Here is a 19,208-nt window from a genome sequence, read left to right on the forward strand (position 1 = left end):
GAATTCCCAGATTCTCCTAAACCGTCTGAATGTGCAGAAATTGCCCGTCATCCAGTGCTTCCCTCTCATTTGAAGCCAATGCAGAAGACGAGACCCTGTAAGACGGCATGTACCCTTCTCCAAGATTGCTGTTACCTCCCTCCCAGATACTAGGCTGATAACCAGGGTTAAAGCACTACATAACGCAGTGAGGGACTTATGGGGCCTCATAAGGGGGACTCATTAAGGGACTATCCCCCAAAGGAGCTGCAAGAACTAGCCACATAAAATGGCAGGAGACGGGAGAGTAACAAGGGACTGGATTCTGCAGATGCTTCATCAAGAGGACCAGATCATAAAACTGGGTTAGGGAGAATTTTTATTGATTTGGAAGCATTCTCCTGAGATACAGCATTTACCATTCTGCCAAGAATGCAGGAAATGGTGCAAATTTGCTACCAGAATGGCTCTTAGAAGCATGAAAAACTACAACCCACACAAAGGGGAAAAAAGTCAGAACTGCCAAGACAGATAGTGTAAGAACAGATTTAAAATCTCAGGGAAGCACAACGAAGTAGGTGTACTGTGGGAAGGCTGGAAGTCCCACCGAATGATTATGTTCCATGGGAAGACCAAGAGGACACTTGACTTACTAAGGCCATAGGGAATGAGATGGTAAAGAGGTGTACCAGCATCACTGAAATTTCCCTACATGCTAAAAATGCAGGCCAGAACTGACAGTAGGAGAGACTGGTATAAAACTAGGCTCACAACAGTAATGGGGTGATTGAACTTGAAACAAGAGGCCAGGTGGCAGCACTTAACTACCAGAAGCCAGGTAGATACAATTATTCTAATAGCAGAAAGGGCAGTGACAGCCAGGGAGGCCTGAATCTGAGAGACTTATGGAATGGTTAACAGAATACAGCCTCTCCAAGGGCTAGCAGGGCTAATCCTCAATTTTCAATCAGAAGAAAGCAAGGTTGGAAGATCAAGGGGCTGAGGGCAGTTGCCCCAATAAAAAGTGACATCCTTCTCCCACCTTTGGATCTGAGCCAGTTTTCAGACCCTGAACTCATTCATTAAGAAAAGCTCGGGTGTTGTGTGCAACTGATGAATCACTGAATTCTACCTCTGAAACTAATAATACAGTACATGTTAATTAAATTGAATTAAAAAAACAAATAAACAAACAAACAGATAAATAAGTGGTTCAGTAACCAAAAGAAGGACCCTGCAACACCGTGACAAACATAGGGGTGCCTGGATGACTCAGTCGGTTAAGTGTCCAGCTCTCTTTTTTTTTTTAAGATTTATTCATTTATTTATTTGAGAGACAGAGAGCAGGAGTGAAAGGCAGAGAGAGAAGCAGACTCCCCGCTAAGCGGGGAGCCCGACGCGGGTCTCGATCCCAGAACCCTGAGACCATGATCTGAGCCCAAGGCAGGCGCCCAACCAACTGAACCACCCAGGTATCCTAAGTGTCCAGCATTTGATCTCAGCTCAGGTCTTGATCTCAGGGTCATGAGTTCACGCCCTGCATTGGGCTCCACACTGGGCGCTGAGCCTACTTAAAAAAAAAAAAAAATCCCTCTAATTTTAAAAACAAAACAAAACAAAAACACTGTGGCAAACATACACAGTAATGGTTTCCCCAGTCCTTCTCTCAACGTTCAGATACATACATGTATTTCCACTTTTTCTTTTTTTTTAAGATTTATTTTTAAGTAATCTTAGCTCCACTCACCGTAGGGCTGGAACCCACTACCCTGGGATCAAGAGTCGCATGCTCCATCAACTGAGCCAGACAGGTGCCCGAGTAGGAATATTTTTATAGTAAGAAAAAAACATCCTATTTCCCCAAAATTGCTAAAAAATCATTATGAGGGACGCCTGGGTGGCTCGTCAGTTAAGCGCCTGCCTTCAGCTCAGGTCATGATCCCAGGGCCGTAGGATCAAGCCCTGCATCGGGCTCCTTGCTCAGCAGGGAACCTGCTTCTCCCTTTGCCTGCCACTCCCCCTGCTTGTACTCTGCGCGCTCTCTCTGACAAATTAATACCTAAAATCTTTTTAAAAATTATCATACTCAGTGTAAAAAGCTCAAACAGCACCAAGGTGTACAAATTAAAAAATAAAAATCTCCTATCTCCAACCCTCTTCCTACAACCCCTCCCTAAACAATTATAGCTGGCATTTATTGAGTGCTTACTCTTTGCCAGGAAGTACTCTAAGCACTTTTTAAACATATGTTAACTAATCTAAACCTTATTACAACCCAAAGTGGCAGATATAATCATTATCCTCATTTTACTAAGGGAAAACTTGCACAGGTCAGGTTCTCTGGGAAACCAACTCAAGAGGAAATTTAGAGTATGTATATTTATTCAATGTAGATACTTTCCGGGTGCCTGGGTGGCTCAGCCGGTTAAGCGTCTGCCTTTGGCTCAAGTCATGATCCCAGGATCCTGGGATCAAGTCCCGCATCGGGCTCCCTGCTCAGCAGGTAGTTTGCTTCTCCCTCTGCCCCTCCCACCACCCTTCTTGTGTGCACTCGTGCGTGTGCTCTCTCTCTCTCAAATAAATAAAATTTTAAAGAAAAAGACACTGTTTACTCTCAATATAGACTAACTCCAGTACATGAATCATTAGAAGACTCTCCTTAAGGAAAGAGCAAAATCAATAGATTTCACTCAAGTAAGAACATAACTTTTTTTTTTTGTTTTATTTATTTAAGTAACCTCTACACCCAACATGGGGCTGGAACTCATAACCCCAAGATCAAGAGTTGCATGCTTTCCCAACTGAGCCCGCCAGGTGCCCTAGAACCTATCTTTCTTAATTGCAGTCAAGCGTCACTGACAATATTATGGTCTCTTAACATGGAGCTTGAACTCACAATCCTGAGAACAAGAGTCAGATGCTTAACCAACTGAGCCCCTGAGGTGCCCCTATTATGGTCTTCTTTATACTTTTTTTAGAGAAAGAGCACATGTGCAAGAGCAGGCAAGGGTGGGGGGATGGTGGGCAGAGGGAGAGAGAGAATCTTAAGGGCTCCACATTCAGCACAGAGTCCAACACAGGGCTCTCACAACCCTGATATTATGACCTGAGTCGACATTTAACCAACTGAGCCACCCAGGCGCCCTTGATCTTCTATTAACACATTCAGAGAGGATCCTCACAGAAAGGCACCAAACTTCAGGGTGGCTAGACACAGGGAGATTAGCCAGGTCATTTTGAGTCATTCTGGCCATAGGCTCAGTTCCAAGGATATGTTGGAAGAGAGAGGTCTGGGGGTTATATCTTAGGAAAAATCTTCTGGAGTAAAAAGGTAATTGGGGCTTAGTTTTCTCTATATCCTGAATGCATTTTCAAGCTAACTGGTAGCAAATTGGACATCTAGGTATGTGTTTAGTTCCAGGGATTCCTCTAAGTCTGATATTTTTTTTTACTACTATTTTAAGGCATGCACATTTGTGATATTGTAACTTACTGGAGAAAATAAAATTTAGACAGTAAAGGGGAAAAGAAAAAGGGAGTCAGCAAAAACTCATCAGCTTGCCTGTGCCCAGTAATGCCCAGGGGAGACTGGGGTCTAACTCCCAAGTTCACTACCAGAACAAAGAATTAATGACTCCCCAAAAGTTTTGAGAACATTTTCAAATGATTGCTAATGTTCCCTACCCTATATTCCAAATCCCACAAATCACTTCTGAAATTGCCCTTTATTTTTTAAAGTAATTTCTATGCCCAACATGGGGCTCAAACTCATGACCCCCAAATCAAGAGTCATATGTTCTATGGACTGAGCTAGCCTGGTGCCCCTGAGGTTGCCCTTTTTCTTTTCTTTTCTTTTCTTTTTTTTTAATTTTGCTTATTTATTTGACAGAGAGAGAGGCAGCAAGAGAGGGAACACAAGCAGGGGTAGAGGGAGAGGGAGAAGCAGGCTTCCTGCTGAGCAGGGAGCCCAATGTGGGGCTCGATCCCAGGACCCTGGGATCATGACCTGAGCCAAAGGCAGAGGCTTAACGACTAAGCCACCCAGGTGCCCCATGAGGTTGCCCTTTTAATTAACTGATATCAACAGGCAAAAAACTGAACTTATTTTCTTCATACATCAGTCTCCCAAACCTCCTTTCCACTTGTGTTTCTTATCCTGATGAATGGACCACTCACCACCAGCTTTCTAAGCCTGGATCTAAGCATCATTTGTGCTTGGGACCTCGCCTTATGCGCTCTCCCAACTAATATTCATGTCCTGGGAATTCTACCTTCCAAATCATCCAGAATCCATCCACTTCTCTCCATTTGCACTGCCTCTTCTTTGGTTTGGGATACCATCATCTCTTACCAAAATAACACCAACAGCCTAAGTGGTCTCCTCGCCCTCAGGCTCCCACCCTTCCAATTCATTCGCCACACTGCACCCAGAGTAATTAAAATACAAATCTAGTAACGTCGTTCTTCAGTTTAAAATCTTTCAATACTGATGTTCAAACTTCTGAATATAGCTTATTAGGCACTGAAGGATGTGGCCGCTGAGTCCTTCCACACACACCAACAGTCTCTGTTCCATAATGAACTTTCAGTTCCCTGAACCCAATTTTTTCAATTATCTTTGCCCACGCGGGTCTCTGCTGGGAACACCCTTCCTTCTACTCTTCTTTTGGGTAACTCGGATGCATCCTCCAGGTTCCATCCAGCTCAGGGGTCACTTGCACCCCAGGTAGGCAGGTTTTATCCCGGACGCGTGCCCTCTCCGTGGTCCAGCCGACTTGTGTCTTTCAGGCAGGCAAGCCCCGGAAGGCGCCCTCGACACTCCATCAGCGTGGGCCAGTTGAAAGGCTTGTCAGAGCGGACCCAGATGCTTGCAGCACCAGTTCACTACAGGTACGTAGCATACCAAGCTTCGGCCCCGCAGAGAAGACACACCCAAAGCTTCTAGGGGCCCGCGCAGGGTACAGGACCGCTGTCCACTGTCGGGAGCCCAACCCTGCACCGGGGCCCGCCTCCCACGCTGCGTCGGGGGTGGGGCAGGGCGGGGCACCGGGCGCCGGCGAACTGCGTGCGACGAGCGGGGGGCGGGGCCAGGGGCGGAGCGGAGCGCGCATGCGCGGTCGCCTTTGTGTGGGTCGAGCGGCGGCGGCGGCGGCGGCAGTGGCGGTCCCACTGGCAGGCGGGCAAGAGGGGAGTCCGGGCGGCGTCCGGCGTGCGAGCCGGGGGACCACCATGGTAAAGAAGCGGAAAGGCCGCGTCGTGATCGACTCGGACACGGAGGACAGCGGCAGCGATGAGAACCTGGATCAGGTGAGGGCAGGCCGCGGAGGCGCGGGCCGGCGGAGCGGGAGGGCTGAGTCCGGGCCACGGGAGCCTGGAGCCGGCCGGGCCCGGGGCCTCCGGCCCGAGCTCCCGGCCCGCCCCGTGCCCTGACCTCCGCTGCCACCTTTTTCTTGTCCTCCCCGCAGCGCCCGGGGCCCTCGGAGTCCGGCGGGGCCTGGATACGGAGCCCCGAGGACTTGGCGCCTTGGGCGGGGAGGCGGGGCAGGGACCAGGCTAGTGGGCCTCGGGCTCGGGGGACCAGCGGGGTCCGTGATCTGCCGGGGTCAGATCCGAGCGGCGGGCTGCAGGCCCGGCGATCCGGGCCCAGAGAGATAGGAAGTATCGCCCGCCAACCCGGGAGGCTGGGAGATTTTGGAGGAGGTGCAAGGGTGAGTGTGGGGTGGTGGGGGCGGGGGGCGAGATGGTGCGGGCCCTGGGAGATGAAGTTTTTCAGACTAGAGGTGTGGACCTAGAGGAGAGACACACTTAAACGTTCCGGGGAACCTTTGCCGTGCTTGATGAGGAAGACTTAGCTGTGGGCACAAATCTGTTTAGCAACTAGGGTCGTTTGTGGTTGAGAAGGGTCCTCGTTGAGATGTCAGACCAAAGAAAACTCTTGGGAGAAAGGAGGGCAGAAGTGAAGAAATATATAGGACGACTTGGAAGGACTATGACTTGGAAGGACTATGAGGCCTCTTGACTTTTCATGCAGCATCCCAGAATTCTTTCTTACTGAAGATTGTGCAGGAACCATTGAAAGTAACTTTTGGTCTCACTCTCTTGGGTTTGAACTTGTTTTTATGCTCTAGAAAATATTGTAGGGATGAAGCTGTCCTTTACAACAGTGCTTCAGTGATACAAGAAGATTCAAAGAGTTTCCCTCCCTTGTTTTGTGAACAAATGATACAAAGAATATGCCAGAGGTAGTAGCTTTATAAGTTGAGAGAGTACTGAATTCAGAATCTGAAATTTTGAGTTCTAGGCCGGCTGTGCTGTTTTTTTCTAGCTATGTATCTTTTGTCTGTAACTGTAAAATTTAGATACATTAGCTTTGAGTATCTAATTGGGCTATTATAAGAATCAAGTGTTTGTAAGAATTCATATTGGTACAAGCACTTGCAAACTAAGGCTTTTGTATAAATGATTTCTTGGGGTCCCTTGGTATTAGGCCACAGGTCTCAGGACTAAAGTATTAAGGCGTGAAAGGGCTGGACTTTAAGGAGGAGGGACTGGAAATGTGTTGAAGAAAGAGGACCGTTTCGAAAATGGTGGTATTGAGGTGGAAAAGTAGTGGGGCTTCATCAAAGGGAGAAAATCTTGTTTGGGGACAGGAATTGAAAGGTAAGTTGAAATGTTTTCACTGAAAGGCTTTTGAAACTTACAAAAATAAAAAAATATATTCTTGGCTGGAAAATTTTAGACTGGCACTTAGGAGGATTAGAACTTTTTTTTTTAATGTATCTAGAAATGTGGGTATTTCTAATAAAAACATCAGCTACCATTTACATAGTGTTTGGGGTGAACTAGTCACCTCAATTAAATGCTTTATTTACATTGTCAAGTTTTCAAATTGTGGTGAATTTAGTATCATTTTCTCCATTTTACATATGAGGGAGATGGAGATTGAAGAAGTAACTTACCTAGATTCACACAACTTTTTAGTGGTAGAGTTGGAATTTGAACTCCAAATCTGCATGATGGTAAGCACACAGTCTTCACTATATCAACGCAATCTGTTAGTCTTTTAATTTTTCATAGTGCAAAATGAGAATGATGTTTCATGGTCATTTTCCACGTTGCTGGAATTCATGTTTGTAAAGTACATTGAACAGTTAGGAGGAAATTATTATATCAAACAAAAAGATTATTTGGGAGCTTCCTTGGTAAAGCACTCTAAGACATCTGTTTTGATGATGAATGAACTAAACTGCACATTACTCTGTCTGTAGTGATTTTCCACAGAATTCTAACAAATGATTTCAGACCTTCCTTTTGTGGTAGAGAGGTTTTACCTGATCTACAAAGAGCTCTTCCAAAGTGGACACTGGAAGGGATTGCAACTTTATTTTTTTTTTTAAGATTTTATATATTTCTGAGAGAGAGAGCACGAGCAGGGGGAGAAGCAGGCTCCCCCACCCAGTGAGGAGCCTGATGTGGGACTCAATCCCAGGACCCCAGGATCACAACCCAAGCCAAAGGCAGAAGCCCAGCCAACCCAGGCGTCCCAGGATTGCAACTTTAAACCCAGCTCTATCTATTTATAAAAAGAAATTAGCATAAAATTTGTAAGTGATACCTAATACAGTTTAACAGCAATTTCAACTTTTTCCTCTTCAACCATTCTCATTGGCATTCTTTTATCAGATGGGAACCAGATCAAAATTCCCTTTCTCTGCACATCCTAACAGAGGCACCTGTGCCTTCCATCTCTCTTTGTTCAGTGCTCCACCAGGCTCTTAGGGGAATCAAAAACAAACATCTCTGCCCTCTAGAAGTTTTCACCAGACACCTTTAGCAGAAATTCAAAGTCAGGCTGGTTTGGGGGGTCTTTGGAATCCTCAGAACAAAATTAATGCATCTGGGCCTTTCTAACCAAGATGCCTTGGGCTGCTCCATCTAGTTCTGGGTCTTCATTGGGGATATAACATCATATTTGCTGTCTAGTGTAAGGTCCTTGTGGAAGAGACAAAATCATAACAAACCTCTGAGTGGTGTAAGACTGAAGCGGTTGGAAAGGAGGTCCTTTGTTCCCAGGTTTTCCAGATGGGCATAGAAGTCATTATGTTAGAAATATTGTTTCCAACTTTGTCCTTGCTGAAGGTGAGGCAGGTGAGCCCACTGTGCTGATTCTTCCTGGTGGTGGGAGGTCAGGACCACCTGTGTCAGAAGCTGCTTGGGTTGCTTATTGAAAATGTACTTTGCAGGGGTTCCCATCCCAGACCTACTGAATCAGACCCTCAGGGGATAGAGCCCTGGACTCTGCAGTTTTACCAGGTACAGCCCAGGTACTCATGTATGTTAATGATTGAGACCACTGTCTGTGTGCGAGTTAATATTTTTGGTAAGACACTCTAGGAGAGAAACAGCCTCCTGTCCCGGCTGTAGTGTGTGCACAGTTGAAGAAACTTGACAGAGATGTTTGAGGTAGTGAAGCTGTTGGCTGTTTGAATTGTTGGGATGCTTTATATTGAGGCCTATTTCCTTTTTTCCTTTGTTCATGATGGGAAGGAGAGGTGTGTAGGGACTGTATTGGAGTACTTTAAAATTGTTTTAACTTTGACGGGTTTTAAAAACTCAGACCTTTGAAAATTTGAAGTATTTCTTTATTTTAGAGAGAGAGAGCGAGTGAGCACGCAGGAGCGGGAGGGCCAGAGGGAGAGAGAATCTCAAGCAGACTCTGCACTCAGCACGGAGCTGGTTGTGGGGCTCGATCTCAGGATCCTGAGATCACGACCTGAGCCGAAACCAAGAGTTAGATGCTTAACTGACGGTGCCCCCTGGGCACCCCATCTTGAACATTTTAAAATGGCAAATCCTGAAGATACTTGTTTTTGGCACCTTTTGGAAAAGAGTTTTTGGCAAACCTAGGCTGTTGTTTGTTTGTTTTTACCCCATCGTGTACTTCCATGGAAATAATGTATGTCACTTGTTATGGAATAACATTTATGCGCTGGGTCTTATCAAATGAAAAGCATCCAAGATAATAAAGGAATAAGAGTTCTCTATTCAGATCAATGCACCTCAGTATTTATAAAACCTTTACTCTGCCTTTCTCAAGAAGAAAATTGAACTACTTGCATACTGGAATGCTTTATTTCATAATTTCCTCTCATTTAAAATGGTGATGTTGTCATGTCCTCTTTTTCTCTGCTTATGATACTTGAAGTAGCAATAATTAAATTTGTCTTTGAAAGAACAGGCCCCTAAGTATTTTCTAGGAGTTATTTTTAGATATTATATGTTAAAAATACCAGCGTTATAAAGTATCCTTCCATAAACCTTCCCCATAAAAGTTGGAAATTTTATTTTTTTAAAGATTTTATTTATTTGAGAGTGAGAGAGAGAGCAAGCACAAGCTGGGGGAAGGGCAGAGGAAGAGAGAGGAGCAGACTTCCAGCTGAGCAGGGAGCCTGATGCGGGGCTCCATCCCAGGACTGATCCCAGCTCATGACCTGAGCTGAAGGCAGACGCTTTTGATTGAGCCACCCAGGCACCCGAAGTTGGGAAATTTAAAAGTTGTGCCTCTTTTGTAGTCTTTTTCTATTAGAGCAGAATTTCATAGACATCTAGGATGAAAAACTTGCGAGAAGTGTCAGTGTTAACTTGTGAAGTTTTTAATTTGTGTCATAATGTAGCATCCAGCCTGATGTAACTCATTTGGTAATTTCACTCACCTTTTCTGTGCAGGGAAGATTGAGTCCCGTGGGAGCTTTAGCAGGGAGGCTTTTAGGAAAAATTCAGGACTCATCTTTCAACACCAGATCTTTTGCTATACTTACTGCTCCCTTCCTAGACTGTAAGTTTCCCAAGGGCAGAGATTGTTTATCTTTCAGCAAATGTGTTAAACAGTGTTAGGCACTGAGGCTATTGGGTGAACAAAATGGAAGCAGTTTCCACTTTAAAGATTAGAGGAGACAGAAAGGAGAGGGTGACTATGGGGCAGGCATTGCTCAGAGAGTCATTTCCTCACAGTTTCACTAGCAGCTATGAGGGAAGAGCAAGGATACTGTGAGAGTGTGACAAGTGACCCTAGACTACCCTCGAGGGAGTAACACTTAAAGACTTGGAATATGTGTTAAGGAAAGGATTAGGAGACTGAAGAGTACAGAGACATATTGAGTGTTCATGGTTGAGGGACGAGCATGCTCAAAAGCGTTGAGGCAGGAAGGACCTAGCACCCTAATGAAACTGAAAGAAATACACAGTGACTGGAATATAACAAGTTGGAGAGAGAAGGTACAAAGGAAGCTGCGGTAGTCCTTTTGAAGGTGGAAAAGTCAGTTTAGTGAATCACAACCAGCATTAGAAATGAAAATGAAATTGAATCAAATAGAAAACATCAGGGATGCCTGGCTGGCTCAGTCGGTAGAGCATGTGACTCTTGATCTCGGGGTTGTAAGTTTGAGCCCCATGTTTGGGTGTAGCGATTACTTTAAAAAAATCTTAAAAAGGAAAGAAAGAAAACATCATGCGTCAGACTTAGTAAAAAGGAGTGTTGTTTTCTGTAACCTGTATTTTGCGTTATACATGTACGTGTGTACTGGCTCATGAGGTAGAATTGATCGTACTGTGGGCTGGGGTTAAAAGAAGTTTTAAAGTTATTGGTAGGGCCATGTTGGCAATGTTAAGGACTTTGGACTTAATTCTGAGGGTAATGAGAAACCACTGAAGGATTTTAAGCTTGAAGAGGTGTTCAGATTTGTCTTTTAAAAAGTTTGGTTCGGGGGGCGCCTGGGTGGCACAGTCTGTTAAGCGTCTGCCTTCGGTTCAGGTCATGATCCCAGGGTCCTGAGATCAAGCCCTGAGTCGGGCTTCCTGTGCATCCAGGAGCCTACTTCTGTCTCTCCCTCTGCTGTTCCCCCTGCTTGTGCTGTCTCTTGAGTGCACACTCTCTCTCTCAAAAAAAAAAAAAAAAAAAAAAGTTTGCTTAGGCTGTTAGTGGAGAGTAATCTAGAGAAGGGACACCAGTTAGGTGGCAGAGGAGTCCAGGTGAGAGATGGTGGAAAGCACAAATCCCACTAGAACGGAAGCTCCAGGAAGGCAAGGCTATTTGTTCACTACAGTGTCCCTGCACCTAGAACAGTGCCTGGTATGCAGCGGGTATCCTGTTAATGTTTGCTGAATGAATGCCTGACTTGGACTGGTATGGTACTCACAGAGACAACAGAAGTAGATTTGATTGGTCAGAATATTCAGGATAAAATGGGAGGACTTGATTGATTGGATATTGGGGGTGAGGAAGAGGAAGGCCTGGCATGAGATGGGGAACCCCAGGGGAAGATCAGGTTTAAAGGTGAAGAGTTTAAAGTTGTGAGAGATCTGAGTGGAGACGTCAAGTAGGTAGTTGGAAATAATGCCTGTCTGGGGTGCCTGGTGGCTCATTTGGTTGAGCGTCTGACTCTTGGCTTCCGCACAGGTCATGGTCTCTGGGTCCTGAGATCCAGCCCTGCGTTGGGCTCTGCATTCAGCACGGAGTCAGCTTGTCCCTCTCCCTCTGCTCCTCCCCCTGCTCACTCACGCTGCCGCGCACACGCTCTCTCTCTCTGGAATAAATAAAATCTCTAAAAAAAAAAGAAAAGAAAAAAGAAAAAAAGAATGCCTAACATGGAGTACGCTCGTTTGAAGCAATCTTTGTTGAATATGCAAATGGTACTTGGCATATTCATGGTGGCAAGTTCTCTGAGTTTTCTGGTTACAGCAGGATTACTCAGAGATAAGAGACAGTGTCAGTTTGGGAGTTCTTTTTTTTTTTTTTTTTTTTTTAATTTTATTTACTTATCTGAGAGACAGAGCATGAGGGGGGAGGGGTCAGAGGGAGAAGCAGACTCCCCGCTGAGCTGGGAGTCCGATGCAGGACTCGATCCTGTGACTCCAGGATCATGACCTGAGCCCAAGGCAGTCACTTAACCAACTGAGCCACCCAGGCGCCCCAATTTGGGAGTTCTTACTCCAACTCCTCTACTGTAAGATACCCCTTTTTTAAGGGGTAGAAGAAATGTGCATTAGTTAGGAAGTATATTAGAAAAGGGAACCAAGTAAAAACAAGTAACAATAGAACTTTTTTAAAAATTTTATTTACCTTTTGTTTTGAATGGGTTGAAAAATGATTCTGTTAATTTTATAACATTGTGGGCATTTATACAACTCAGTATTTTATCTACAATTATAATTACTTGGCCGGAAATTTGAAGGGAAAGTTGCCACATTTAGTGCCAATTATGTGAAATATAAAGGATTGTTATACTGCTACTTTGGAATTAACTCAGAAGGGTTTTTGTATATACGTTAATTGTTTGGATTTATTTTCTTTCAATAAAAATAGTAGGGGGCACCTGGGTGGCTCAGTCGGTTAAGCATCCAACTTTTTTTTTTTTTTTAAGATTTTATTTATTTATTGCCAGGAGAGAGAGCACGTGAGAGTACAAGCAGGGGGAGCAGCAGGCAAAGGGAGAGGAAGAAGCAGGCTCCCCGCTGAGGAAGGAGCCCAATGCGGGACTTGATCCCAGGAATCCGGGATCATGACCTGAGCTGAAGACAGCCACTTAACCAACTGAGCCACCCAGGAGTCCCTAAGCGTCCGACTCTTGATTTCAGCTCAGGTTATGATCTCAGGGTTCTGGGACCAAGCCCCGTGTCAGGCTCCACACTCAGCAGAGAGTCTGCTTTTCTCTCTTTTGCTGTCTCTAAAATAAATAAATCTTTTAAAAAAATTAAAAAATAAAAATAGTAGATGCTTGTTGAAACAGTTCCAACAAAACAAATACCTCCCTGTCCCCAAAACATACATACACACAATGGCTCCATTCCTTACTCCTGAAAGGAAACCATGTGTCCACCATTGGAATCCCGTTCCTCTACCTGTAGTTTTGATATGAAAGAAGGAATAAGAATTAACATCTCAAATTTGTTTCTTTTCATTTCTAGAGAGGGAGTGGGGAGGGAGAGGGAGAGAAGAGAGAGAGAGAGGTGGGGAAGGGCAGAGGGAGAGGAAGAATCTTTTTTTTTTTTAAGATTTTTTTTTAAATTTATTTATTCGACAGGATAGAGACAGCCAGCTAGAGAGGGAACACAAGCAGGGGGAGTGGGAGAGGAAGAAGCAGGCTCCTAGCGGAGGAGCCTGATGTGGGGCTCGATCCCACAACGCCGGGATCACGCCCTGAGCCGAAGGCAGATGCTTAACCGCTGTGCCACCCAGGCGCCCCAGGGAGAGGGATAATCTTAAGCAGACTCCACGCCCAGTGCGGAGCCCCACGCAGGCTTGCCTCACAACCCTGAGATCATGACCTGAGCCCAAATCAAGAGTCAGGCACTTAACCAACGGAGCCATCCAGGTGCCCCAACATCTCAAATTTAAACTTATGTGAATTACTACTCTTTCCTCATTATCTCTCTAGTTCTCCCTCTTCTCTTTGTTCCTGTGACTACTTCCCATGTCCAGGTCACCATCCACTCTGATGGCATTGCTATGGATTCCTTCTGACTCCTTCCTGCACTTCTCGGCCCCTCTGGTCTGTTCCTCTGTCAGAGTGCTCTTTAAGAAACCCTCTGGGATGGGGCGCCTGGGTGGCACAGCGGTTAAGCGTCTGCCTTCGGCTCAGGGCGTGATCCTGGCGTTATGTGATCGAGCCCCACATCAGGCTCCTCTGCTATGAGCCTGCTGCTTCCTCTCCCACTCCCCCTGCTTGTGTTCCCTCTCTCGCTGGCTGTCTTTATCTCTGTTGAATAAATAAATAAAATCTTTAAAAAAAAAAAAAAAGAAAAAAAAAAAAGAAACCCTCTGGGGATGGTTACTCCACTTAAAACCGTTTGATGGCTTCCCATGGCCTTCAAATAAGATGTTTACTCCGCATCCTGCTTTATAAACCCTGGAATGATCTGGTTTCTTCTTACCTCTAACCAACCTTACTCTGTTCTGCCCCTTGCCTGCTAAGCTCCAGTCGCATTGGTTCTTCTTCAGTTCTTAGACCATGCCAAACTTTGGCCATCTTCAGGGCCTTAGCTGTTCCATCTGGAGATCTCTGTCCAGAAAACTGCACCTCTCTTTCCTCCTTCAAGGGTTCTAGTCTCAGCCTAAATGCCGTTGCCTCAGAGAAACCTCCACAGATCAATGTATCACAGACACATTCCCCATTCACATTCACTTGATTCAATTCCTTTTTAGCACTTATCATGAGATATAATGAGTTGTTTCTGTTTATTGTCTGTCTCCCTTACTCACGTGTTTTGTTTTGTTTTTTTAAGATTTTATTTATTTGAGAGAGAGCGTGAGAGAGAGCACGAAAGGGTCAGAGGGAGAAACAGATTCGCCACTGAGTGGGAAGCCCGATGTGGGACTCCATCCCGGGACTCTGGGATCATGACCTGAGCCGGAGGCAGACGCTTATCCGACTGAGCCACCCAGGCACCTTACTCAGTTTTAAATTCCATAAGGTCAAAGACTGTGTATCCTTTTTTCATGACTGTCTACCCAGGGCTTGGTGGTACATGATACCTATCATGTAGGTAGTAGGGTGACCATCTGTCCCAGTTTGCCTGGAACTGAAGAGTTTCCTAGAATTTAGGACTTCCAGTGCTAAAACCAGGACAGTTCCAAGCAAACCAAGATGTTTGGTTACACTAGCTGGTAGTAATTATTTACAGTAGTTATATTTGTGGAATGAATAAGGGAAAAAGAGCTCAGCATGCTAATTAGCCATAAAAACCTCTGGGGCCTATCCATATAGGCTTTTAGTCTCATTTCTGGGGTGCAGAATGTGTATCCCACTTTCATGTGATCAGGGGAGGTTTGGTCAAAGAGATGAGATTTAATTTTCTTTAAGTGAGAGGGAGCTAAGTTGCTTTATTACCAACTGATCCTGACATGACATCCCAAAATGTACACTGTGAATGATTGGGGGGGGATTAAATCTCAAGGTTTATGAGTCTTCATGTATTGATGGGGATTAGAATTCTTTTTTTTTTTTTTTTAAGATTTTATTTATTTATTTGACAGAGAGAGACACAGCCAACGAGAGAGGGAACACAAGCAGGGGGAGTGGGAGAGGAAGAAGCAGGCTCCCAGCGGAGGAGCCGGATGTGGGGCTCATCCCAGAACGCCGGGATCACGCCCTGAGCCGAAGGCAGACGCCTAACGACTGAGCCACCCAGACGCCCCTGATGGGATTAGAACTCTAATCTTACCAGAATAATGCTACTTTAACAAACATTACCTTACTGCAGTTAGACTTGCTTTATTTTAGGGTCTCAGTTTTGGCAGTCTAGTTTAATGTTAAATATGGCTTTTAAGCAATATTGATGAAACTGCTCTAGAAGCCAGATGTGGCGTCCTACACAGCCATTCCTGTAGTATGATGGGCATTAGCCTTAACTTAACCAGATCTTTAGTTCAGCTTTAATTTGATATACCATGCTGTCACCCCCGACTGCCATTCCCTTAGACGAATACTGAGGTAAGTAGGGAAGGTTCACACTGGATGAGGTGAAATATAGGGACAGTGGTGAGAGAGAACTGTGGGACACACAGAATCGTCTCAGCCAGCCTGGTACAGTTGAATCCAGCTGGCAGGAGACAGCTGCAAATGGACCGGCACCCTGTGCGTGAATCAGTTTTAGATTGGCTTTTTCAAGTTCCAGGTGTTGAATCAGTCACCCCTACAGGTAGTAAATCTGATGGTTTCTTCACGTATGCATGTTGGAAAGACCTTTTTGTTGTTTGTTCGTCTGTTCAGCTGTACTTAACGAGCCCTCAGTAGACCAGGGGACTTAACTATAAAGAGTAACCTTGCCATGCATCCCCCTAGTAACTTCCTGTACACATCTTAACTTGTGGAAAGGGTATATTTCACACTATTGAGAAGGTCTTTGCTGTCACCATACTATTGTTAATTTGTATTTATTGTCATAGGAGAAGAGGAACTATCAGATGCAATTGTTTGTTGATGAAGGAGAGCCATTTGCTAGGTTTTTCATACAGAGTGGAACTTTAATAGGAAGGCAGTATTAACATTTTAACACTTTTGTTACAGTGACTTTTAATGAATGTCTATTACTTATAATAGTTAATGTTTCAGGGTAGGATTTGATTGACAGTTATCTAAATCCCTGTTATACTGAGTTGGTATTAAAACAGATTTCTAGTGCATTTGTGAACCTCAGAAGGTCAGGATGATTACTTACCAGAAATCTTCGTAAATTTTATAAATTTGCATTAAGGTAATGTGGAGGAAAAGATAATAGTAAAGTCCATATGTCAGTTACCATATAACCCAGCAATCCCACTTCTAGGTATTTACCCAAGTGAAATAATAACTTACATTTAGGGGTGCCTGGGTGGCTCAGTCAGTTAAGCATCTGACTTGATTTTGGCTCAGGTCATGATCCCAGGGTCCTGGGATCAAGCCCCACAGTGGGCTCCACGCTTAGCAGGAATGAGGATTTTTCTCTCCTTCTGCCTCTGGCCACCCCCCGCCCCTCGAGCTGTCTCGCCCACACACATTCTCTCACTAATCTTTTTTTTTTTTTTTTAAGGTTTTGGGTATTTGGGGGTTTTTTTGTTTGTTTTTGTTTTTGTTTTGAGAGCAAGATAAGCAGTGGGGAGGGGCAGAGAGAGAGAGAAAGGGTGACGGAGACTCCCCCCTGAGCAGGAAGCTTGATGCAGGCTCAATCCCAGGACCCAGAGATCATAACCTGAGCTGAAATCAAGAGTCAGACGCTTAACCAGTGTGTCCCCCAGGCGCCCCTAAAATAAATCTTAAAAAAAAAAGTCTTGCATGTACACAAAAACCTGTATATGAACGTGTAATTGCCTCCAAATGGCAACGACCCAAATGTTTTCACTTGGTAACGTGTGGCACATCCACACAATGGAAGACTACTTAATAATAAAAGGAACAAACTACTAGTATGTGCTGCAGCATGGATGAGTCTCAAAAGCATTATGCTAAGAAGCCAGACTCAAAAGCCTGCATACTCTACGATTCTATTTATGTGATTTTCTACAATTGGCAGATCTGTCTACAGAGACAGAAAACACATCTGTGGTCGTCAGAGGATGGAGGGAGGGATATAAAGAGCACTAACTTCCTGAAAAGGCTAAAGATCGTAAGAACACTCTACTTTCTTTTTATACCAAAACAGTAACTCCTCTTGACCAAATGCAAATTACAGCAGTATTTGTGGGGATGATAGAACTGTCCTATGTCTTGATTGTGGGAATGGTTAAACTGTATGTATTTGTCAAATTCTTAGAATTTATACATAAGGAAGGATAAAATATACTATATGTAAATTACACCTCGGGCTTTTTTTTTTTTCTTTTTTCAATTTTTATTTATTTTTTAAAGATTTCATTTATCAGAGAGAAAGAGAAAGAACGTGCGTGCATGCCCAGGAGTGGAGGGAGGGGCAAATGGAGAGGGACAAGCAGACTCTCCACTGAGTGCAGAGCCTATTGGGGGGCTCAATCCCAGGACCCAAGATCATAACCTGGCTGAAGCCAGATGCTTAACCAACTGAGACACCCAGGTGCCCCTGTTTTTGCTTTTGGGTTTTTTTAAAGATTTTATTTTTAAGTAATCTTTATACCGAATGGGGAGCTCGAACCCACAACCCCAAGATCAAGGGGCGTGCTCCACCGACTAAGCCAGCCAGGTGCCCCCTCAAGTTTTTAAAGACAGTAAACACATACGCTTATTGCTGTAATTTGCATTTGGTCAATAGGAGTTACTATTTTGGAATGAAAAAGTAATGTTCTTTTGATCTTCAGCCTTTTCAGGAAGTTGGTGTGGTACCTCTCTTCAATGAAATGAGAAGAGTAACATTTCATGACTACTTATGAGGAAGAGAGCAGGTCAGCTGTTAATCTGAGAAGGTCATTTTCTCATTCTGGCCAGGGGAGTATACTCCTAAAATAGAAAGAGACTGGAAGAAGAAAACAGATACTCTGTAGCAGTCTATTATTTTAAAATCCGTCTTGGCACTTGACCTATAATTGTATAGCACCATCATCATCAAGAAATAATACTACTAATATTTATTAGTTGTATTTTTCTCTTTTTTGGCAGAAGGGAAAAATGTTTTAGACTGGTAAATCATGACTGACTTGGGGTTCTATCTGCCCTCGTTTGAATTCTGGCTCTATCATGTACTAGCTGTGTTACCCTGAGTAATGGTAACCTCTCCTGCTGCTTAGTTTCTTTATCTTCAAATGGGGAGGATGACAATACTTACCTTAAGGTTGTCATGAAGAGTAAGTGTTAGATACTTAGAGAGGTACCTGGCGCCTAGTAAGTACAGTATAATTTTGGACTGGTACTGATACTACAGAGGGCAAGAACCAGACAAGTGTCCTTTTGTTCCATGTTTGAGTGACTGGACTGAGTTGGTGAGAAGTAACAGAGAGGAGCCATGTGAAAGCAAATTCTGGTTCTAGCCATGACACTTAGTGGCACATCCCTCCCCCTGTAATCTGTCATAAATCACCAGCACAAGGCAGAGGTGGTGAATGGGAACATTTGGGTTGTCAAATTAGGATACTGATGCAGAAGTCCGAACACTTACTGCTTATTGTGAGGCTCTGGATTAAACACCAAAAATATACACTTCTCCCCCCCCCCCACTCCGAGTTCAAGCAGTCAAAATAAAAAATGATCTTAGAAGGGCACCTGGGTGGCTCAGTTGGTTAAGTGTCCAATTCTTTTTTTTTTTTTTAAGATTTTATTTATAGAGAGAGAGAGAGACAGCCAGAGAGAGAGGGAACACAAGCAGGGGGAGTGGGAGAGGAAGCAGGCTCCAAGCGGAGGAGCCTGATGCGGGGCTCGATCCCAGAACGCCGGGATCACACTCTGAGCCAAAGGCAGACTTAACGACTGAGCCACCCAGGCGCCCCTAAGTGTCCAATTCTTGATCTGTAATTTGCAGGTCTTTATCTGAGGGTCAGGAGTTCAAGCCCTGCTTTGGGCTCCTTGTTGGGTGTGGAGCCCACTTTAAAAAAAAAAAAAAGAAATATCTTAGAAACTTGTAGTTTGTCAGCTTGTTCAAAACAATCCCACAAATGCCAGTTTTCCCGTGATTTACAATGAGAGGACGCTTGGAGTATTAGTTAGCTATACCAGTAAGAACAGTGAGCAAATTACGTTTGAAAATATGGCTCTCGTATCAGTTCCTAAGAATCAGTACTTCTGTAGCTTATC

The 19,208-nt window shown here is 44.4% G+C and overlaps 1 protein-coding gene across 1 annotated transcript in view; it reads left to right on the forward strand.

Moving 5' to 3' along the window:
- Positions 1-5,073: 5,073 nt before the first annotated feature.
- RTF1 (RTF1 homolog, Paf1/RNA polymerase II complex component) overlaps positions 5,074-19,208 on the forward strand; it is a 52,045-nt gene continuing 37,910 nt past the window's right edge. The window contains exon 1 of the mRNA XM_045771116.2: positions 5,074-5,286. Within this exon, the coding sequence (XP_045627072.1) occupies positions 5,089-5,286 (198 nt within the window). The 5' untranslated portion in view covers positions 5,074-5,088. The remainder of the gene's footprint in view (positions 5,287-19,208) is intronic.

The sequence above is a fragment of the Ursus americanus genome, chromosome 36, assembly GCF_024610735.1.
Source record: "Ursus americanus isolate L20-20 chromosome 36, mUrsAme1.1.p, whole genome shotgun sequence".
Taxonomy (NCBI): Eukaryota; Metazoa; Chordata; class Mammalia; order Carnivora; family Ursidae; genus Ursus; species Ursus americanus.